The 23,326-nt window shown below is 41.5% G+C and overlaps 2 protein-coding genes across 2 annotated transcripts in view; both read left to right on the top strand.

Moving 5' to 3' along the window:
* Window positions 1-9,445, top strand: part of SERPINB9 (serpin family B member 9) — a 48,512-nt gene extending 39,067 nt beyond the window's left edge. The window contains exon 9 of the transcript XR_014311842.1: window positions 7,678-9,445. The gene's annotated coding sequence lies outside the window, so the exon portion shown is untranslated. The remainder of the gene's footprint in view (window positions 1-7,677) is intronic.
* A 4,104-nt stretch (window positions 9,446-13,549) lies between these two features.
* Window positions 13,550-22,359, top strand: SERPINB1 (serpin family B member 1). The gene is made up of 7 exons (XM_082730901.1): window positions 13,550-13,770; window positions 14,970-15,145; window positions 18,021-18,158; window positions 18,905-19,022; window positions 20,061-20,203; window positions 20,302-20,469; window positions 20,865-22,359. The coding sequence occupies exons 2-7, from the start codon at window positions 14,978-14,980 to the stop codon at window positions 21,264-21,266; spliced, it is 1,137 nt and encodes a 378-aa protein (XP_082587027.1). The 5' UTR covers window positions 13,550-13,770; window positions 14,970-14,977; the 3' UTR covers window positions 21,267-22,359.
* Window positions 22,360-23,326: the final 967 nt, after the last annotated feature.

Below are 23,326 nucleotides of genomic sequence, written 5' to 3'. Positions count from 1 at the left end.
CTGTTACGGGCAGCTGCTGTTTCTACATGATCTTGCCACCATGTTTTAAATTATAAAAACTCACTTGAGGATAAGACTGTTTTTGCTAGCAATAACCAATCAATTGGAGTAAGTCGATTGTCTTCTCCAATGCCTTGAATGATCCCCGTTGTATAGGGGGAATTAACTCCATAGTTCTGTACTGCCTGCTTTAATTCGTCAATAACTAGAAGGGAAATGGCTCATGCCTGGCCTCATAGACACCATCAGGGTTGTCGGGATCATATCCTGGAGTGATATGTTTTCTAATAGTAACTGGGAAATTAAAATGTAATTCATCTAGGTCTCCTGCTCACTTTGCCTTAATGAGGTTTTCTGAATGGCTGATAGCATGGATTTTTCATCCTTTTCACTAAATGGCACCTTCTCATGGGGGTCGTGGCACAGTAGCAATTGTTCCCTCCTTTTGTTCTATTATTGGAGGAGGGGGAGAGGAAATTCCTCCTTTATATATTCCTTTACAATGACCTTAGCCATTTCTTTTTCCTCCGGGATGGCACATTCAGATTCCTCTTTTTTAGTTTCTCCTGAACACTCATTATCGCTCTCCGAGTCAGAGGTTTGTAAAGGCTCCAAGAACAGAGCGAATAAGAGTCCAAGCAGACCATATATATCGTAATCGGAATTGGCTTTCCTTTAGCAAGCAATTTTTTTAAAATCTTTTTAAAAGGTTTTATGTATTTATTTGACAGACAGAGATCACAAGAAGGCAGAGAGGCAGGCAGAGAGAGAGGAGGAAGCAGGCTCCCCGCCGGGCAGAGAGCCTGATGCCAGGGCTCGATCCCAGGACCCTGGCATCATGACCTGAGCCGAAGGCAGAGGCTCGACCCACTGAGCCACCAGACGCCCCATGAGCAGAAGATATGAACAGACATTTCTCCAAAGAAGACATTCTATTGCCCAGCAGACCCGTGAAATAATGCTCAACATCATTCATCATAAGGGAAATGCAAATTAAAACTACAATGAGATGTCACCTCACACCTGCCAGAATGGCTAAAATAAAAAACACAAGAAACAGTAAGTATTGGAGAAGATGTTCTCCACATCCTCATGCTCTGTTGGTGAGAACGAGAGTGCAGGCTAGTGCAGCCACTGTGGAAAATAGTATGAAGGTTCTTCAACAAATTAAAAATTGAACTAGTAGTAATTGCACTACTCGGTATTTACCCAAAGAATACAAAGACACTAATTCAAAGGGATACATCTACCCCTATGCTATATATATAGCTGGATATTATTCAGCCATAAAAAAAACAACGAAATCTTGTCATTTGCTACAGCAGGGATGGAACTAGAGAGTATAATGCTAAGCAAAACAAGCCAAACAGACAAAGACAAAAACCATATGATTTCACTGATATGTAGAACTTAAGAAACAAAACAAATGAAAAACGGAGGGAAAAAAGGAGAGAAAGACAAAGCAAGAAACACTTAAGTCTCTAGACTCTTAAGTCTGGAGAACACACTGATGGATCACCAAAGCAGAGGTGGGGGGGGATGGGCGAGATAGGGGACGGGGATTAAAGAGTACACTCGTCATGATAAGCACTGAGTAATGTATAGAGTTGTTGAATAAGAAATAAAAGCTTTTAAAAATGTCAGCAGTGTAGATGTAGTGTCTTAGAGGAGAGCAATGGACTGGATCACCTAGGGAAGATAATAAAATGAGAAGATGAAAAGTCTAGGAAGAACCAGGAGAGTCAAAGTATAAATTTATAGACCCCTGACACCACTGCTTTGCACTACCCTATATTTAGTATCTTAACACAAAACTACCATAGATAATGAAATCTATCACCAGTAGTGGATACACACACAAGATAAAAGAAAGTATTATGCCAACAAAGATTTTCCAGAATTAAATATGAAATGTAGATTTCAAGTCAGAATCACTGCCATTCTAAGATATATTACAATTAATATTCATGTATCTGTCCTCATGATATTCACTCACCCAGTGTAAGGTCATTCGTTCATATGTCATTCATTCACATCTTTTGAGAAGATTACTCTTGGATTAAATACGATATGCCACTGTTTATTTTGTTCTGTATAAAGCAAGTGATTGGAAATAAACTACAAGGTTATATATTTTTTAAAAAATTATTTACATTTTGTGCCTTAATAATAATATATACAAAGAAATGTGCCAAGCTCATTGAAATATGTTGAGATGCTTGCTAGAGGGCACATAACAATTCCACCAAAATTAACCCAAACTCTGTGCTGAAGTGAATGAAACAGCACAAAAGCCTCAGGCCTAAACTTCTACCTGATCTGTAGGGAAATAAAAGGGATAGTTTAATTCCAGAAAATGTGCTTATGTTCTCATATGTATGAGTTGATAGGTAACTCTACGTTCATTGTAACCTGATTTAATTTGCAAAATAATTTCAAAGTCAGTATCATCGCACATGCAGAGCACGTTATCACAAAGATATCCTTTGGAAGGATGATCATCTTATCTTCTGTTTGTAATTTATTTGAGGATAGTTTACTTCCATATATTTTCTTGTGGTTATCATGTGCTTTACATATACTTGAACTTTTTGTTGAAATATAAGTTATATTCAGAAAATAATATTCCAAAGTATAGAGTCCAGCGAATTTTTACTTGTTGAAATAACTCATAAAAAAAAATACTGAGATCAAGTAGTACAACATTAACCACACCACAGAGTCAGCCTTCCAATCATTGCAACTCTTCCTTTCAGCATTATGCTGATTTTGAACATTGTAAGTTAGCTTAGTCTGTTTTGAAACTTTTTATTTCAATGTCATTCTACGGTTTTCACAAATCTGTGGTTGGTTTTCCCCCTAAATATATTACACAGAAATTCCCCTGTTATGTTTTAGTTCAGTTGTAGTGGATTCTCACTGCATCATACCATTGTATTGTATAAATATACCATTTTATAAATATACATTGTATTTGTCCCTTTTACTGTTGATAGAAGTTTGCATTGTTTCCATTTGGGTCCATTATGAACAGGGATGTTACAAAAACTCATTTAATGAAACTATAAGAGGGTTTTTATTGGAGACATCACCATTAAGCAACCTGTAATTACAAAGAATTTACAGTAATCCCCTGTGGCACGTGACAGCTTGCATTATCTTCAGGTGGTAGATTAAGAACCTGAGATTGCCTTTTAGTTTCTCGTTGATTTTTCCTTTGCTGTGCAGAAGTCTCTTATCTTAATAAAGTCCCAATAGTTCATTTTTGCTTTTGTTTCTCTTGCCTCCAGAGCATGTCTAGTAGGAACTTGCTGCGCCAGTGTCAAAGAGGCTGCTGCCTGTGTTCTCCTCTAGGATTTTGATGTGAGACAGGTCTCACATTTAGGTCTTTCATCCATTTGAATTTATTTTTGTATATGGTGTAAGAAAGTGGTCCAGTTTCATTTTTCTGCATGCAGCTGTCCAATTTCCCCAAAACTATTTGTTGAAGAGACTATCTTTTTTTCCCCTGGGTATTCCTTCCTGCTTTGTGGAAGATTAGTTGACCATATTGTTGAGGGTCCGTTTTGGGGTTCTCTGTTCTGTTCCATTGATCTATGTCTGTTTTTGTGACAGTACCATACTGTCGTGATGACTATAGCTTTGTAATACAGTTCAGCATTTTGATGCCTCCAGCTTTGGTTTTCTTTCTCAAAATTACTTTGGCTATTTGGAATCTTTATTGGTTCCAAACAAATTTTAGAATTGTTTGTTCCAGCTCTGTGAAAAACACTGGTGCTATTTTGATAGGGATTGTTCTTACACTGGTCGGTGGGAATGCAAGCTGGTGCAGCCACTCTGGAAAACAGCATGAAGGTTCCTCAGAAAGTTGAAAATAGAGCTACCCTAGCAGTCGCACTACTGGGTATTTACCCCAAAGATACAAATGTAGTGATCCGAAGGGGCACGTGCACCTCAATGTTTATAGCAGCAATGTCTACAATAGCCAACTATGGAAAGAGCCCAGTTGTCCACTGACAGATGAATGGATAAAGAAAATGTGGTATATGTATGTGTACACACACACACACTGGAATACTACTTAGCCATCAAAAAGACTGAAATCTTGCCATTGGCAGTGATGTGAATGGAACTAGAGGGTATTAGACTAAGTGAAATAAGTCATTCCAAGAAAGACAATACCATATGATTTCACTCATATGCAGAATTTACAAAAGAACAGATGAGAACAGGGGAAAGGAAGGAAAAATAAAATAAGTTGAAAACAGAGAGGGAGCCAAACCATAAGAGACTCTTAACTAGAAAACAAACTGGGGGTTGCTGGAGGGGAAGTGGGTCAGGGGGTGAGGTAACTGGGTGATGGGCATGAAGGAGGGCACTTGATGTAATGAGCACTGGGTGTTGTACTTCTACCCCTGAAACTAATAGTATATTATATATGTTAACTATATTTAATTTAAATGAAACATTAAGAAATAAAAACAAGAGTAGTGGCCAACTTGCCAGGACACAAGGAAAGTGTAGCAGGAAAGGAGTAGGGTCATTACATATTCAAGGAGTCCCAGAGAGTACAGATGTTAACAATTCTGGTGTCTTTGAGAGGACACAGAGGGACTGAAAATGCTTGGGATGATTTAGGGGGCAGAATTCTAAGTTGGCCCCACATTTCCACCCCCTCTATAATCCTTTCCCCTTGAATGATGGTAGGACTTGTGACCATGAGGGATAGGACTCCCACGATTATGCTATTTTAAATGGCAAAGAAGAAGTGATAGTTGAGAAATGTTATTAAGAGCCCTAATAGCTTTCTGTTGAATTAGTCAACAGGAAGAGTCTCTTCCACAGGACTAATTGAATCAGCTGAGCCCTAGCATACAGAGTGTAGGAGTCAGAGAGGAGCTTCTGCTCTTGGGGATTAAAGCAGGAAACCCTCACTCACACAAAAGGTCAGTGGTAGCACTGGTTTACTGAGAAATGGGTAAGAGAGGGGCACCTGGGTGGCTCAGTGGGTTAAAGCCTCTGCCTTCGGCTCAGGTCATGATCTCAGGGTCCTGGGATCTGAGTCCCGCATCGGGCTCTCTGCTCAGCAGAGAGCCTGCTTCCCTCTCTCTCTCTCTGCCTGCCTCTCTGCCTACTTGTGATCTCTCTGTCAAATAAATAAATAAAATCTTTAAAAACAAAACAAAACAAAAGAAATGGGTAGGAGAAAGTGCAGGAGAGAGGCCAAGGGAGTAGGGAGGGGGCTACAGGGAGTGGAGCAGGGCTGTCCCCCTGACTTATCTATTCCTTGGCCACACCAGCAGAAGTGTTTGAGGCTTTGGGGTTTTCCCCCTCGTCTCTGCTCAGAAGCTAGCCTCTTGTCACCTCTTCTCTCTTCTATATCCTCTGGCTGCCCTTTCAGCTTTGAATTCTCTGCTGCTCTGCCCTGATGACCAGTTCAGCCCCACACACAGCAAACCCACCTCAACACCTGCATAGTCCTTCCCGGCTAGGACCCGCCTCCTCTGAAAGTACCCCCTTCTGTTTCTTGACATCGCCGTTTCAGGGTTTCACACACTCTCATCTCCCAACCCAAGCAACTCAACAAGGTGTCTTACCCATCTCTCAGGTTATTTAACAGCGCAGTTTGCTTTGGGCTTTAATCTTCATTCATATATCGAGGCATTTTATTTAAAAAAAAAAAAAAAGGTTTATTTATTTATTTATGGGGGGCGTATGCAGTGGGGGAGGGGCAGAGGAAGAGAGAGAATCTCAAGCAGACTCCCTGCTGGGCGTGGAGTCCCACACAGGGCCCGATCTCATGACCCTGAGCCAAAACCACGAGTGGGACACTTAACCCACGGAGCCACCCAGGCACCCCCAGGTATTTTTCAACGATATTTACTAAACTTCTACCATGCGTTAGGTGTTGTTCTGGATACTGTGGATGTGGCAGTGAAAACGGGGTCAAAGCCCCATTGCTGTGATGGGATAATTTGTTGAGAGAGACGACTCATTCATAAGCAGGATAATTTCTGCTGGAGACAGGTGCTGGAAAGCAAACAAAGTCACTTGGAATAAGAACAGAGTCCTCATGGCCAGGGTCAATCTCAACAGAGGGGGCATCTAGCAAAGGCCAGACTCGAAAGGAATCAGTCACTCCAGGGCCAGATAGTAGCAGGGACAAAGATTTGGAAGAAAGTGGGCCTTCTAATTTGAGATATTAAAAACAAAAAACAACCTTATGAAATGAGGGGGAAAGAGTTGGAGGTGAGGTGAAAGGAAAGCCCTGACTGACATGCATATTTGTAAGAGGAAATTAATTTTCTGGAAACTTCAGGTATCCTAGAAAGGGGACTGATCTTGTTTGAACTCCAGGAGGGTTCCCGGTATTTGGACATCAGATCCCTCGTTATTTTATAATGAAGACATTCAGCCCTCTAGTGGATGAGACTCTGTTATGCAGCTGAAATTTAAACATGGAGTTTGTCCCATTGTTTTTGGCGGAAAGTAAAGGTACTAGAAGAAACTTTGAGGGGTTGTTTTCTCCATTTCTATTACCCCAATCATTAAGCTGCCCAAGATATGAGAATGTAACTGGTGTAGAATTTCCCAAGACTGTCTAGTCACCTGTAGCCACTGGTCAGGGCTAAAATTATTCATTTTCATGAAATTACTGTGTCTCACCTAAAACTCTCACACTGTTTATAGGAAAACATTATTCACAAAGTGATTTCAGTCATTCTTCTTGTTTTAACAAGTTAAAAGTAAATTACTGAAAAAAGTTGAAAAATTATTTAAGTAAATAGCCAGTAATTGTCATATTTCTCTTTCAACTACAGTAAATAATGCTCTTGGTTTACAAAAATAACTTTATAAGCTTAAAATATTTCCATACCCATGGAATATTGTACATTTTGTTTATGTCTTGAGGGATTATCTAAGATAAAATATCTTGTCTAGAGACCACAACAACATGGAAATAGTTACTCATAAGAACCACATTTAATGTATTTATAAAACAGTATTGTGAGGCATTTAACTCAGCCAAACTTCAAGTTATTTAAAAGTATAACAGTTCACTTAATTACAGTATCTTACATTGAATAGCAAAACAATTCAAAATGGCTTTTGAAAAGAGAGGGAGAAAAAATCAAGATTTTTATGGGGGTTCTGGATGATCAGTGATCACCTTGTTTTGAAGGTCAAGGCAAATCTAAGTATAGCAGTCTCCTACTTTCAAGATGTGGGGCAGGAGGAATAATTCAAGTCCAGCTGGAGGGTCACCCCATGGAGGACTGATATTCTTTATTGTTGGAGGTCAAGCTGGGCTGGGAAGACTTGGTGGGAAGTAATGTTGGCAGTGCCCAACATTAGGGATGAAGAGGAGGTCTTAGGAAGGTCTTAGGAAGAGCTCCCTTCCACCCACTGGCAATGAGTCCTCAGACTATACTGGGAGGAAGGAGGGTGCCCACAGCATTGGAGACCGTCTGTGTGAACACTGGGGGAAGCTCTCCTTTCCAACCCAAACTAATTGATCAGGAAGTGGATGGGAATGCTCGCTCTCCCTTGCATTCTGCATGGAAAAGGCACATGTGGTTTGACAGACTTTGATTCCGTCTCAATGAAGTTATCTTTCTTACAATGTCTTCAAGCAGTTTATATCATTTTAAGCATCTGATTTTTTATTTTTCTCAGTTCCTTTTTTAGGATGTCTGTTTGGCTTTGGGGCAATGATTTGGGAGCACTCGGCCTTTCATGCGGTGACTTGGCATGTCAGATGACTTCACTCAAGGTTGACAGTCTTCACCAATGAGTCTCCATACTCTTTACAAGAATGGCAAGTTTGCAGATTTGTTTGTACTTAGTCTCAATTCATCCATCAAGTGCACAGCAAGCTCTTTCTCCCTACTTTCTCCCTGGCTTTTATCTGACTGGAAACTTCTGAACAAAATCAAAAGTCTGTTTAAAAAAAAAAAAAATTCAGCTACTGCTGCATAGAGCTACCAACACTGGCAGCCAGCTGAGAGGACAGGGTCTGGCAACACCGCCTGGCGTGTCCCATGGGGACGCACTCCTTACAGCCCTCTGTTGTCAGCGCTGCACCTGTCACAGTGCATTCCAGCAGGGGGCCACGCAGCACAGAGCACAAGGGAGGAATCTCACGGAAGGGCTGTCAAGGGAGGCAGCATTGCTATGGGAATCAGCTCACCTGCTCACGCACCTGCCCAGTACTCCTTTATCTCTGGCTCCTATGTTCTACTCCTCTCTTAATTTAATTTATAATTACAGATGCACCAGCTTTTCAGGCATTTGGTGCTATGTTAGTCTGTTAGATCACTTGGTATGATTTTACCTCGTTTATCGTAAAATGTACTGCACAGATTATAAGAGTTGTGGAACAACTAATTATAAAGCATGCACTCAAGTAACCCAGCTCAAAATACCAAATACTCTCCCCTCCATGTGACCCCTCCAGATCACAGCCCCCACATTCCCACACTGGTAACAACTCTTCTGACTTTTGCAACCATGTTCTTGCTTCTCTCTAAAATAGCATAGTTTGCTTTAGCTTGACTTTGAGATTGATATATATGAGATAATGTTGAAATGTAGTCGCTAGAATGTGGCTTCTTTTGCTCAACTTATTTTTGGGAATTTCATCCATGTTGCGAACACAGCAATAATTTGCCTCTTTTCATTGCTACATAGTATTCCACTCCACTGAATGGATATATCCCAGTTCACGTATCCAATCTCCTACTATTGATCTTTGCAGTTCACCAATAAAGCTACCTTGAATATTATTTACAATTCTTTTTTTTTAAGAAGATTTTATTTATGCGAGAGAGAGAGAGAGAGAGAGAGCGAGAGAGAGCACGTACACATGTACTAGCAGGGGAATTGGGAGAAGCAGGCTCCTCACTGAGCTGGGAACTCAATCCAGGGTTCAATCCCAGGATCTCAGGATCATGACCTGAACCACCCAGTTGCCCATTTGTACATGTCTTTGATATAAATGTGAACATATTTCTCTAGGAGAGGGAAGAATTGCTGGGCCAACATTCTTAAATAACCTTGAACTATTTTCCAAAGGGGTTTTTATCAGTTCATAATATACCCAGGAGCAAGAGAATACTGGTGGCTCTATATCCTTGTCAACACTTGGAATTGTCAGAATTTTAAATTTTTGCCAATGTAAGTACAAAGTATCTCATTAAAATTTGTATTTAACACTTTTTCATACATTATAAACCACTTGGCTTTTCTCTTTTTGAAGTGTTTATTCAGATCATTTGCCTTTTTTAAAGTTTTTAATGTGATTTGTATAAGTTATATGTGTGCATGCACTGTGATAACCATCTTTGTCCATCATGTGCCATTCAATTCTCATCCAACTGTGTGACTTATGTTTTTAATTCTCTTATTTTGTCTTTGTAATAAACAGAAATTCTTATTTTAAAAGTAGTCAGACTTATTAATTGCTTCTTTTATATTAAATGCTTTCTTTGAAAACTCATGGAAAAATGTCTTACATTTTCTTCTAGAAGTTTAGTTAATTTTACTCTTCACATGGTATTTCATACTCTTAAATATCCATGGAACTGATTTTTTTTTTTTTTTTTTGGTATAGGGTAAGGTGAGGAATTTTTTTCTTCTTTCTCTCGTTTCCTTTTTTAAGACTTTTATTTTTAAGTAATCTCGACAACATGGGGATCAGATTCAGAATCCTGAGATCGAGTCATATGCTCTATGGACTGAGCCAGCCAGGCAGCCCCAGCTGTCTCTTTACTTTTTGCATTTGGATATTCAATTGTCTCTACCACCTATTAAATATTATATCCTCTCCTCATTGACACCTTGCCACTTCTATCAAATGTCAGTACATGCAAAGCTCTGTTCCTGGACCCTCTGTTCTCTTTCATTGACCTGTCATCTCTCCCTGCACCAGTACTGGGCTGTTTTAATTATTGCAGCTTTATAAGTTCTGAGATATAGTAGAAACATGGCCCCTTGCTTTGTTCTCCTTCAAGAGTGTTTTGATCAATAATAAATAGCAATAGCAAAAAAGAGTGTTTTGATCATTTACAACACCATGCAAATTTTATAATCAGCTTGGGTGTGCGCACGTATAAACACACACACACACAGACACACACACTTCCTTTGGAATACTGATTAGGATTGGGATTGATTTAAAAAATCAATCAGAAGTAAACAGCCATCTTCACCAATAGTGAGTTCCCCTCATTGAACATGAGATACTGCTTTATTCAGTTAGATTTCTAAAAAAAATTCTCTTAATATTTAAAAGCTTTCTGTATAGAGGTTTTTAAAAATATATCTTGCTGGACATATTTCCACTTGCTTGATTTTTTTGAGGCTACTTTAAGTGATATCTTTCTTTTAATTTCATTTTCCATCTGTCACTAGTCAATAGTAATACTGACATTTAGTAACTGTCTTGCTAAATATGCTTGGTCGATTTAAGCAGAGAGCAGAATAAAATGATTAATTGCCCTTATCCTAATGGTCACATATATAGAACACTGCCCCTAATGGATTTCGGATATATCTTTTCTTCTGATGCACAGGAGTATTTACAAAAATTGACCATAATGTGGACCATAAAGCAAATCTGAAAATACTTTTAAAGATGACAATAATAGAGAATTCATGTTCTCTAACCTCAGTGCAATTAACCTAGAAGTCAATAACAAACACAATTATTTCTCAAACACTTATTGGTGCTGCTTGAGATTTTTCTCCTGGGTTTTATAAATCTGGCTATTGGTCTTTGAAAAATTTATACTGCATCTCCTTTATTGTGCCCCTTGAAGTAGTGGTTGAAGTGTGCTCACATGCAGGAGTAGATGGGAAGGGCTTCTTTCCTGGATTCAGAGTTGTGTGTCGCTGGACTTGGGAGAGAGGAAGGGCAGGAGGCTCTCTAGCTCATCTGGGTCCCTTGGGCACAAACTGTGGACACAGTTATGGGGTGGACAGGCTGGATTACATGCCAGCCAGCTTCAAGCTGATTGACCCTGCAGCAGGGGAAAAAGGAGGGACAGAAAAAAAGATAATCACTATCATTTTTGTTGCTACTTTTTAATAATTTTTATTGAAGTATAAAGTATATATATATATAAAGTATATATATAAAGTATAATTATTATTGAAGTATAACATACACACAAAAAAAGCACAGAAATTTTGTGTACAACTCAGCACATTCTCACAATGTGAATACACCTGTGTAGCTACTACCCATGTCAAGAAATGCCACAATAGCAGTACCCCAGAGCCCTCCCTACCCCATGCTGCTCCTACTCATGCCCCCTGTGTTTAAAGATGAACCTGGGATACGTTTTTGTCAGTTATGGTAGGACTGCTGACATGGACATGATAGTCCTGAAGGAGGTGTATACTCATAGATCCCTGGAAATAAAAGGCAAACCACACCATGCCAGAACATGCAGGACCTGGGAAGCACCCCAGGCAGAAGGCAAGAGGCAAAGCGTGGCCCGGAGACTTTACTGGGGTTCTTACAGGAAGGAATGGCAAGACAAGGTAGGTACACTAAGAAAACGTAGGACTGGGAGCTTTAAATAATTTTGCTGGGCTCTGGGCTATTCAGGTGGTCTCTGTTTGGTGCCTTGCCCTGGGGTGATTTAGGGCAGTGGGAGTACTGGCTTGAGGTGTGAGAGTTTGATGAAAAAGATAATTGAGAGTACGGTCACGGAACTGGTGGGGTTTGTATACCCAAGTTTCGCTATCATGGGAACCACTCACTATCTCTAGGAATTAGCTAGCTGTGGTAGGGGCAGACACTCCAGGATCAGGTCCCCAAATGCCAGAGCAAACAAGAAAATAGAATCAGTACAGTGCTCCTTCCTCCCCAGAGAGAATGTCTTTCCTGACATCAAATACCCTGAATTAGTTCTGTTTTTGAACTTTCTGTAACTAGAACCAGAATCTTTAGTGTCTGAAGTCTTTTGTTCAACAGTGTATTGGTAACATTCAGACCTGTTGTTGTGTATTGCTGTAGTGTGTTCATTTCCACTGTTGTGTATCATTCTTTTGCAGTAATTTATCTGTTCTTCTGTGGATGGGCATTTAGCTGGTTTCCAGGTCAGGTTTCATATAAATAACGTTGTCAGAGCCATTCTTATATGTATCTCCAGGTGCACACCCTCCTAAACATTTTCCTTGGGTATAATCCTGGGGTGAAATTGCTGGATCACAGTAGGGTAAGCATGCATTTGAGATCAGTAGATAGGTCAAGCATTATCCAAACCGGCTGTGCCATCACCAGGGTGTGAGGGTATCTCGGTGTGACCTTTGATAGAGGGCCATGCACAGTTTAAAGCCACAAGAAGGACATTCCAAAGTTATACAACAGAATACTTTGTCTTGACCTTAGACAGTAAATGTATTGATTTAGGAAATGGTTTCATTTTATATTTGACCCAGATTACTACTAACTCCAGATAAGCACAAATGTAAAATGTCAGGAGAAAAAAATAAAAATTCAGAACACTTTTCTTTTTTTGGTTTACGTGTTTCAGATTTTAATTTAATTTTTCAGTACAGCTTTGCACTTGACTTTCTCGCAGAAGCTACTGAATTGTTCTCTAGTTTTGTGATAATTGGTGGAGAGCTTACCAGATTTGATCAAACTGCTTCAACTTAATTGCGATTGGTTTTCCATAAATGTTGATTTCTTTATCCTAGTAAATTGTAAAGCACTCTACAATCCCAGTTATTAAATACTTGCTTTTTAAAATAACTATGGACAGTATTTTTATTAGTCACTACTGTGATCTTTCTTAGTTCCTTTCATTATAAACAAGTTCTCACAGTTGAAAGAGATCTCCTAATCTATTCAAACTATATTATCTGTACTAATAAAGCAATAGGATTTTCCTTTGTCCCCTTTACATGGTGATATTTAAAAAAAAAGCAGGGGAGGAGTTTCATGGATACAGAATTATTTCATACCTTTGGGCGCTATACATTTTGGTGAAATTACATAGCTGGATTTTAAAAGGAGAAACGAACAGACAAAAACCCCACAGAAATAATTATTGCCTTTACTACTCAACCACAGTCCTTCTGTTTTAATAGTACAGGAAGAAAAATTGCTGAGTCCACATTTTACTCTAGTGGGTAAGCAATTCTTCATTGCTCACAGCTGTCAGTTATCATGGTGTGTGGCGTGTGAGTTGACTCAGCTGATGCGGTCATCACCTGTGAAGGAAGTATTGGAGCGGAGCCCACTTTGTACCTGACAGTGACAGCAAGGATGTTGTTTGGACCAGACTTTGTTTTCTCTTATTCTGGAAACCCCTTTTGCGGCCTACACAAGAGGTCCCTACTTTGCTTCCCCCACCAAAAAATAAATAAAACAAATAACCTTCAAGTTTGGAGTATATCATACACAGATGGCATGGCACTCAACAGTGCTAGTCTCTCCTCTAAGAGGTGACACTGTAATCATGGCAGTCATTCACATCTTAGTCAGAAATAGCCTATCAGATCCTTGCCAGGGATCTGACTTTGCCTATAACTCAGAAAGGGGTTGAAAGGGGGACGCTGCGCGGAGCCCACATTCACCTCCCTTCTACAAGGCCAGCCTCCAAGCCCCGACTCCCAGGAAGTCCTCTGGGGGAAGGGCCAAGGCCCTGCCCTACTGCCTGCTCACCGCCTGCCTGGGCGACACTCCCCTTCCGCAGCTATAAGGGCTTCGGACCGTAAGCTTCTTTACCCGGAGCCTGTCCGAACGCGGAGCCGGTAAGGCGGGGCCGGGGAATCTGGGGAGGTGGGCCGGGCGGAACAGGCCAGCCGGAACTCCATAGGCGCCGAGCCCCGGGTGCCTAGTGATCCCCGCAGCCCCCCGCCCCTGCGCGCGGACCGCTCCCTGCGCAGCCCCCCTGCCCTGCGCCGGACGCCGCAGCCCACGCCGTGCGCCCCGCCCCCGGGAGCCCGGATCCCCTAGCGCCGCGCGGGGGGCGCTAGGCCGGCGAGGGCCGAGGTCAGTGCGTGGCGGCTGGAGTCAGTAGGACCCGGGATCGGAATGTTTTTCTTCCTGTTCTCCCTTCTCGCCTGAGCTGTTTGTTGCAGTTTCCTGGCAGCGCAGGCCGGGGGAGCTGCCACAGGAGGAAGAGAAAGGAGGCCAGATCCGTGAGATGATTTATCAGTTAACAGTAATGTAGCTAATTCCTTGCCCGCTAGGCGGCCAGCATAGCTGGTGGTCTTCCTGGCCTCTCTGTGGGGACATTAAGGCTCTGAGAGAAGTCAGTGGCCGAGCTGAGACCCAAGGCCAAGTGCCCCTAACTGTTGCAAGAGTGACAGAGAAGATAGCTGTCACCTCCCTGTCCCGCTGCCCTGCCACACCCTGGGGCCTGTGTTGTGTTTTTAAGCACTCACATCCAACACTAAGTTATGAGACTTGCGATACTTAACCTGTGGAAGCGTTAGACTAAATCTCAATAATGAGGACAATTATATTTACTTCAGTGGAATTTGCTTTAGTGCGCAGGTAGGTAGTAATGATTTTCTAGTAGACACATTATTGCAGGTAAATAAGGACAGTGGATTCATTGCCCAGATGAATCAGGGACTTGAACCAAAGGTGCACAGCAATGTGTGTGCTCCTAAACTTAGTAGGCGAGGCTCCCTGAGGGCCCCTCCTCAGCCTGTCTGTGAGGGCAGAGCCCTTTAGGGTGCCCTAGTCCGGGGTCCCTGCTAAATCCCTTGGTGAAATTACATAGCTGGACCCTGCGGGGGTCATCCCCAGTCCCACATGCGTGCATGTGGTAAGTGTCTTGCCCTCCTAAAAATAAAGTGAGAAAGAGAAAGTACAAGTTGCAGGGCCTTTCAGGGCATTCCAGGGCGGTTGGCAGCCGCCGAGGAGGAGCTGGGAAGATGCGGATTGCCTCATTTGCTGTGGTGGCCGGTGGGCAGCTCGAGCCTTCTGTTCTGTGTTGTAGCCTTCACCATGGAGCAGCTGAGCACAGCCAACACCCATTTCGCCGTGGACCTGTTCCGCGCTTTGAATGAGGACAATCCTACTGGGAACATCTTCATCTCTCCCTTCAGCATTTCATCAGCCCTGGCCATGATCTTTCTGGGGACTCGAGGCAATACTGCAGCACAGGTGTCCAAGGTCAGCAGAACCGAACAAAAACAGCCCGCTCTCCCTTGAGTCTCCTTGCTCAGGTCAAGTCTGTACTGAGATGTCATGCTTTTGAGCTCTTACAGTGTGTGTGTATGTGTTTGAGATTTTATTTATATATTTGAGACAGAGAGTGTGAAGGGTGGGGGGAGGGCAGAGGGAGAAGCAGACTTGCTGCTGAGCAGGGAGCCCAAGGAGAGGCTCTATCCCAGAGCTGCGGGATCATGACCTGAGCCGAAGGCAGATGCTTAACCGACTGAGCCACTCAGGCACCCCTCTTTTTTTTTTTAATTTTAATTGAAGATTTTTATTTGACAGATCACAAGTAGGCAGAGAGGCAGACGGGGGGGTGGGGGTGGAGGTGGGGTGAGATGGCGGGGAGCGGGGGGTGGGGGGGGAAGCAGGCTCCCTGCTAAGCAGAGAGCCCGATGTGGGGCTCAATCCCAGGACCCTGGGATCATGACCTGAGCTGAAGTCAGAGGCTTAACCCACTGAGCCACGCAGGCGCCCCATCAGGCACCCCTCCTAACGGTGTGTTTTTAAAACTGTATTTCTGTGTTCAACCATATACTGTGAGGTCAGAATTTCAGAAGAAGCCCCAAGAACAGTCCATTTGTATGCAGGCTTTCCTTTATGATCAAGTCTTTACAGGGCACCTGCTATGTGCCAGGCACTGTCTTTTATGTGGCTGAGGGCAGGGCAGTGAGGAAGGCTGATGAAAGCCCTGTGGTGTGCCTATTGCATGACGGCTTTTCTGTAAGCCAGAACATCTCTTCCTGGACGAGGATTTTCCATTCTCTGCTTTGCATGTGATGAGCCTGTTTATGTAATGTTACTTTTGAGCATAATGACACATAGGAAATGCTCCACAGTGGAGAAGTTGGCAGTGGTGTCCTTTCGAGGGGACAAAGCAAGTGTGTGATTCGGTGCTGCCTCCGCCTAGCCCTGGGCCCGGCACCAAGTGTGGCTCTGTGGGCTGTGACACAGTGTGCCTTTGTGAGTGGGAGGGCCCCGCAGGGAGGGAGTGGCTGGGGTAGGGGTGGGGGACCAAGCCCTTGAGGGTGTGGCTGGTCCCTCTCTCACTCCCAGGAGGAGAAGCAAATGCCCAACCTTCCTCTTGTCCTTTGTGGGGGTGGAGCCCACTTCCGTGCTGGGTATTCTTTCATTCCAAGAGAGGAACCCTGACTTCCCTTGGAATCTAGGGGAAAGGAGTGCCAAGAGGGAAGGGCTTTCTGACGTACCAGTCCTGAAGTACAGGGCGCTGATACTAGGAAAGGTCCAGCCCTGGATTCAAGTTATGGTCTGTTCCAGCTGCAAAGCCTCTATGACTGTACTTTATGAAGAACCAATCCTCTACATCAGTGCAGATATGAAAGCATTTAAAAATTTTCGAAGCTCTTCTTTTTTTCTTACCCTCTGGTAGTAAGTAATTTTTAGTGACTCCCTGAAGGTTAATACCAGCTTCTGTTTTTAAAAAAATTTTACTTATGGGGCACCTGGGTGGCTCAGTGGGTTAAGCCACTGCCTTTGGCTCAGGTCAATAATCTCAGGGTCCTGGGGTTGAGTCCGAATCAGGCTCTCTGCTCAGCAGGGAGCCTGCTTCCCTCTCTCTCTCTCTCTCTGCCTGCCTCTCTGCCTACTTATGATCTCTCTCTCTGTCAAATAAATAAATAAAATCTTAAAAAAAATTTTTACTTATTTGAGAGAGAGTAAGTGAGAAATACAGAGCAGGAGCAGGAGGAGAAGCAGGAGGAGAGGGGGAAGCAGACTGCTGGCTGAGCAGGGAGCCCGGCCTGGGGCTTGATCCCCGGACTCCAGGATCAAAACCCGAGGCCAAGGGCAGACATTTAACGGACTGAGCCACCCTGGGGCTCCCTGTCAGCTCCTATTTGGAGGCTTTCTTTATGCCTTCAGCAAAGAATAGTTTCAAGGTCCTCCCCACCCCTATTTCCCCTGAAGCAGATTGATTGCAGCAACTATGGAAACATTCCGTATCTTGGTGAGGAAGTGGACTTTGTACACTGTTGAGGTTTGTTCCTTGTGTCTTAAAAGCAAAGAACCAGCCCAGGCCTCATAAAACCATAAAAGGACTCTTGATTTGTAACTGATACATGAGGAACTAAACTTTTGCCGAATATTAAGTTTAAAGAAGTTATTTTTAAGTGAGTTACTGATGCTAATAGTATAGTAAAAAAAAAAATTCCCCCTCTGCCTATAGTAACTTTGAGTTCCTACCTGGGTCATGTTTCTTATTTTTTCTGTTTATTTCTGAGAACGTTCAGTGAAATTATATTAGATACAAGATAAGCACATGATTTATTTATGATTTTCTTTGGGACAAAAAGCAGACTTGTATAAAGAGTTTATTAACCACTCATACTGTAAAACTAGAATTATAACAAAAAGTAGTATAAAAGTAGTTTATTTTTTTTATTTTTATTTTTTGAAAGATTTCATTTATTTATTTGACAGAGAGAGATCACAAGTAGGCAGAGAGGCAGGCAGAGAGAGAAAGGGAAGCAGGCTCCCCGCTGAGCAGAGAGCCTGATGCGGGCTCCATCCCAGGACCTTGGGATCATGACCTGAGCCAAAGGCAGAGGTTTTAACCCACTGAGCCACCCAGGCGCCCCATAAAAGTAGTTTCTGATGTAATTATTGTATCTCACAAAGCTGTACATTTTGGATTTTCTATTATTTGTTCACCTATGAAAAATTAATAAAATATTGGGCTGCAGATCATGAATAATCAGTAAAAAAAAAAAAAAACCCAAAACACATTAATTTAGTTTGGTGGAAGCAAATGCCAAGGAATCACCTTATAATTTAAAATAAGAATGTTATAGAAGGAATGTTTTCTTTATTTTAGACTCTTTATTTTGATATGGTTGAAGAGATTCATTCAAGATTTCAGAGTCTGAATGCTGATATCAACAAACGTGGAGCTTCCTATATCCTGAAACTTGCTAATAGGTTATATGGAGAGAAGACGTACAATTTCCTCCCTGTAAGTACTTTGCACTTCCTGTTCAAAAACTCACTTAGACAAAGAAGACTTTTTTCTAGCATAACCAAGCCATAGAAATGTTTTAAAAGTTTTATAAAAACTCAGAAAAAATGAGACAGAATGAAAACATATGACAGACAGCACTCCCATTAATTGATGGCTTCATTTTATAGTCTTCACAGTGAAAAAGATTGATCCTGGCTGTTTTGCTAAATCAAGAGTGAATTCCATAATTCTTTTCTAAGGACAATCAGTATTTGCTTATTTATGAAAATGTCAGCCAAATGTTGGAAAAGAATTGGTAAATTTTATGCAACACCAAAACTACTGAACTATACATTAAAAAATAGTTAAGGTGGAAAATTTAGTGTTCTGTGGGTTTTTTTAAAAAAAGATTTTATTTATTTATTTGACAGACAGAGATCACAAGCAGGCAGAGAGGCAGGCAGAGAGAGAGAGAGGAGGAAGAAGACTCCCCACTGAGCAGAGAGCCCGGGGCTGGATCCCAAACCCTGAGATCTTGACCTGAGTGGAAGGCAGAGACTTTAACCCAATGAGCCACCCAGGTGCCCCAGTTTTTTTTTTTTTTTAACCATAATAAAAAAAAGTATAATGTTAGGATTTTTGTTGTTGTTGTTATAATGCAATTTGTACCTTTAGGACCATTTCTGCTTTAAAGGATTTTAGGAAACTATCTCTGTATGTAGTAGGAGTTATTCATGACGTTACCTTTTTTTTTTAAACAGGAGTTCCTAGCTTCAACTCAGAAAATGTATGGTGCTGAATTGGCCAGTGTGGATTTTCAGCAAGCCTCTGAGGATTCGAGGAAGGTGATTAATGAGTGGGTCAAAGGGCAGACGGAAGGTAAGAGAGAGGGCAGAATGTAAGCATCACACACGTTCTCATCCTCCAGCTTCCCCACCTGCATGGGATTGCCTCTGCCTTTTTCCTGTTCCCTCATCCTGACCCTGGGAATCCTGGGGTACATCCTGGGCATGAACTCTGCACCACCCAGTTGGACAGCGTTCACACGTAGAAAATTCTTCACAGAGGAAATGTCAGCATGATTTAACTGAAGTAGCTAAATAGATTTTCCCTCGTAAGTTCCCAAAAGTCCATTTTAAAATGAAAACTCACCTTGAATGTAGAATAAAAGGAATAAAAAATTTGAGGGAAATCTAGCCTGGCCCAGATTATTTCATATACACATGGAAAGGAATATGCTCATACTTGTGAGTGAATATTCACAAACCACTGTGGTCATAAATAATTTTGGTCCACTTCTTGTCTAAGAAATCAGGGATGGTAGCTGGGACTTTCGAGCACAGCTGTCTCTGACCTAGTCGTGGGAGAAGTCAGGGCACCTGCAGAACACCTGTCTTCCATACAAAGAGTTGTTCAGGGCAGCACTGTCTGTGGTCTAGGGTGGATCCCCTGTTTCAGTGGAGTAACTGCCCTACTTTTTGGATATGTACTAAAAGCTTTTTTTTTTTTTTTTTGCTTTTGCTCTGTGTGTGTGTGAGAGAGAGAGAGAGAGAGAGAGAGAGAGAAGGCTTCTACTTAGAGGATTTGAAAAAGTGGTTTACTAATGCCCCCAAATACTTTTGTTCAGGATATTTTTTTTTTTTCCTGAAAAAGAATGGTCATTCTTAAAATAAAGCTCATTGTTTACCATATACTCCAGAAAAGGAGAAATGTCCTGTTTTAGCTCATTAGCCCTTTACTTGGATTATTTAAATTAGAAACATGCTGATAGGGCTTTCCTAACTTCATACCACGTGAAAGGAAAATTAAGTACAGAATTTGCTTTTGGATTGCATTTCAGTGCTAATCAATTGTTAGTTCCAATTTGGAATTCTGATAGATGGATTTATTTTTAAAAAGCTAACTGTATCTTTTTAGGGAAGATTCCAGAACTGTTGGCTGCAGGTACGGTTGACAGCATGACTAAACTCGTGCTGGTGAACGCCGTCTATTTCAAAGGCAGCTGGGAGGACGAGTTCCGGAAGGAAGACACTGCGAATGCCCCATTCCGTCTGAATAAGGTAAGAGAGAGGTAACTGCCTAAACTTACCCTTGACTCGAAGAGAATGGGGATAAAAATGTGAGTGAGCCGTTCGTTTGTTTGTTTTCAACTCTTCAGAAAGACCAAAAAACTGTGAAAATGATGTATCAGAAGAAGAAACTCCCATTTGGCTACATCCAGGACCTCAAGTGCCGTGTGCTGGAACTGCCTTACCGGGGCAAGGAGCTCAGCATGATTATCCTGTTGCCTGATGACATTGAGGATGGGTCCACGGGTCTCAAGAAGGTAACAGCTCCCAGCTTCACGCTTCGTGTCTCTTCCGGTTGTATCCACCTGCCTTGTGTGGTAGTGGCCGGTGCTTGGTGTGTGCTTAGGGATGGTTCTTTCCTTTCCAGTGCTTTGTCATTCTTTTGTCAAGTGGCTCATGGATGTGACTACTCCAAAGCCCAAAGTTTTCAGCTACATTTTCAGCTACTGTCAGGGAACAGCTGTATCTCTGTTATATTCTCTCCAGTCCCTGGAAAGAAATGACATCTTCCAAATGGAATCTGTCTGGGGACAAGACATGGAGGAGACTAATTAACAACTGATATAATGGGTCCGTTCATTTCAATAATGTTTTGCTAGTTTGCTTATGTAAAATTGTTCTCACTTCTTCTTTTTGCCCATTCTCATTCCAGATTGAGGAACAGTTGACTCTGGAAAAACTGCACGAGTGGACCAAAGCTGAGAATCTGGATTGGGTTGAAGTCAACGTCCACTTGCCCAAGTTCAAACTGGAGGAGAGCTATGACCTCAACTCCCACCTAGCCCACCTGGGTATAGAGGATCTCTTTAGTCGCAAGGCTGATCTGTCTGGCATGTCAGGAACCAGGGATCTTTTCATATCAAAAGTTGTCCACAAGTCCTTTGTGGAAGTGAATGAAGAGGGCACAGAGGCGGCGGCCGCTACAGCAGGCATTGCCACCTTTGCCATGATGATGCACGAGGAGAACTTTGTTGCTGACCATCCATTCATTTTCTTCATTCGGCACAATCCCTCATCTCACATCCTGTTCTTGGGCAGACTTTCTTCCCCTTAGAGACTGGAAATAGGAGGTCAAGCTTAGAGCTTTGTTAGCTGCACTTTTAATGGTGTCAAGTTTCACACATCTTTGCCAATACCACTACCATCCCTAAGCAGATCTTTAATTTCATTTGTAAGTTCAGCTCTTTCCTCTTTACATACACCCATGAACTTTGGCACAGATATCTATTTTCCCATTTTTTTTTATATTGACAAAGTCCAGTGATTGATTTTGAATGCAAGTTAAAAAAAAAAAAAAAGAAACGAGATGTGTTAGATTCTTGACAACATAGTAGTCTATGAAGTTGCTATGCTCTTCTGGTAACCAAAGGAAACATGGTAATTCTGTAATTTATTTTACACACAGAATTTTGAAAGCCCAAATCGAGAAACACATATTGTAGAAAGGAAGCTTAAAAACGGATATTCAGTGGAAATATAGGGCCTCAATTAAGGGCCTGGTTTATAAAGACAAAATTGCCTTGGCCAAGATTTCTGATCCCTTATTCTACAAGATTAGTGTTTTTGGTGGTGGTTCTTATTCTTTCAAACTGTTAGAGCCACCAGGCTATCCAGGTCATAGCCTGCCTTCTTCTTTTCATTCTCCTTTATCCTACGTGTTGTGGCATCGGTGTGGGATTACATGGAGTCAAGAAGTAGGTGTCTTATCATAAAAGATGCTAAGAAATGACAGAAAGAATAATATAGTGGGAAATGCTATTAAGCAAAGAGGGGGTGCCAAGATCTCACTTGTTAACTGTTTTCTTGCATGTTTTTTGATGAAGGTTCTTGACTTCAGTCATGTGATACTCGTTTTTGTGGCAATGGGATGGCTTTATGCAGGCTGTGGGGGGACGTGGGGGGTGGACTGTGATTGATATACATGTACTGCTTGGAATGAGGCTTGAAATGCTGCATTTTCTTGTTCCCACAAAACTAGTTGGCTGGTTAATAAATGTTCCTAAGATTCTATAAGCCGGACTCATCTCAGTCCCCTTCTTGTTCTCTTGGATCTTAGACAAGCCAAGAGTAAAACAGGGAGTTCTTGGCCTGAAGGAACTGATGTCCATGATGACAGTCTTCAGAATAAAAAAAAACATTTTGGCAAATCTGTTGTCGGAAAGCTTTCCTTCCTTGTTTTCTTCTTCTGGAAAGAAATAAGGTGAAAACTCTAAAGTCCTTACATTGTCTGGGAAGAGAATAGAACAGAAGCACAATTACAATTACATTCTATTTTGATAAGTCAGGGGTGCATGTTGTATAGTCTAAGGTAACCACTGGAAGAGGAGTGAAAGGGTTTATAACCAAAAAAAAAAAAAAAAAAAAAAAAAAAAAAAACCAAAGAGAATAAATAAACTATCCAAAAAGAAGAAAGATGAGAGAAAAGTACATAGAGCAGGCATGAGAAATACCAAGATGGTATATTAAACACCAAATATCTAGGTAACTTTAACATGCAAATTGGCTAACTGTGCCAGTTAAAAGACAAAGATGTTTAGACTAGATTGCAAATAATACTATCTGGTGTTTATAGGAAATATGTCTGTAACATAAAAATAGAGTTTAAAAGAAAAGAATGGAGAATATATATGGTACAAATACCATAGAAATAGATATAAGCTACAGATATTTTTGGTGGAACATGTTAAGTAGTTCTAGTATTTATACAATAATGTAAATGACCAAGGATATCCAAGACAGTCTTGGAAGAAGAACCAGGTGACAGGACATAATTAAATTGAGACTTCCTCTAACTAATGTCAATGTTCTCTTTTACTCTGAAAATTTAGTCAGTTTGGATAATAAGTCATATGGTCATCATAGCTGTAACAAACATGGCACTTCAAAGTTGAGAGTGAAGGAAGAAATTTTTCAATCAATTGTTCTGGGATATTTGGGAATGCGTATGGAAAGTAATTCAAGTTGATTCCTGTCTTGAACCTGAACAAATATTCATACCAGCTGGACTTAAACTCTGAGAGCAAAACAATAAAATTTTAGAAGGTCATATACAAATGTATGTTCATGAACTTGTGATTTCTTAACAACACACACACACACACACACAACTTTTTG

The sequence above is a fragment of the Mustela nivalis genome (assembly GCF_964662115.1).
Source record: "Mustela nivalis genome assembly, chromosome: 5".
Lineage (NCBI taxonomy): Eukaryota > Metazoa > Chordata > Mammalia > Carnivora > Mustelidae > Mustela > Mustela nivalis.
The sequence above is the reverse complement of the archived record's forward strand: the minus strand, read 5'-3'. Positions and strand labels throughout refer to the sequence as shown.

Coding starts and splice junctions, on each gene's coding strand:
- SERPINB1 (XM_082730901.1), top strand. CDS start 14,978: ATGGAGCAGCTGAGCACAGCCAACACCCATTTCGCCGTGGACCTGTTC. Junction 15,146..18,020: donor CTGCAGCACAGGTGTCCAAG/GTCAGCAGAACC, acceptor TCTTTATTTTAG/ACTCTTTATTTTGATATGGT. Junction 19,023..20,060: donor GGTCAAAGGGCAGACGGAAG/GTAAGAGAGAGG, acceptor GTATCTTTTTAG/GGAAGATTCCAGAACTGTTG.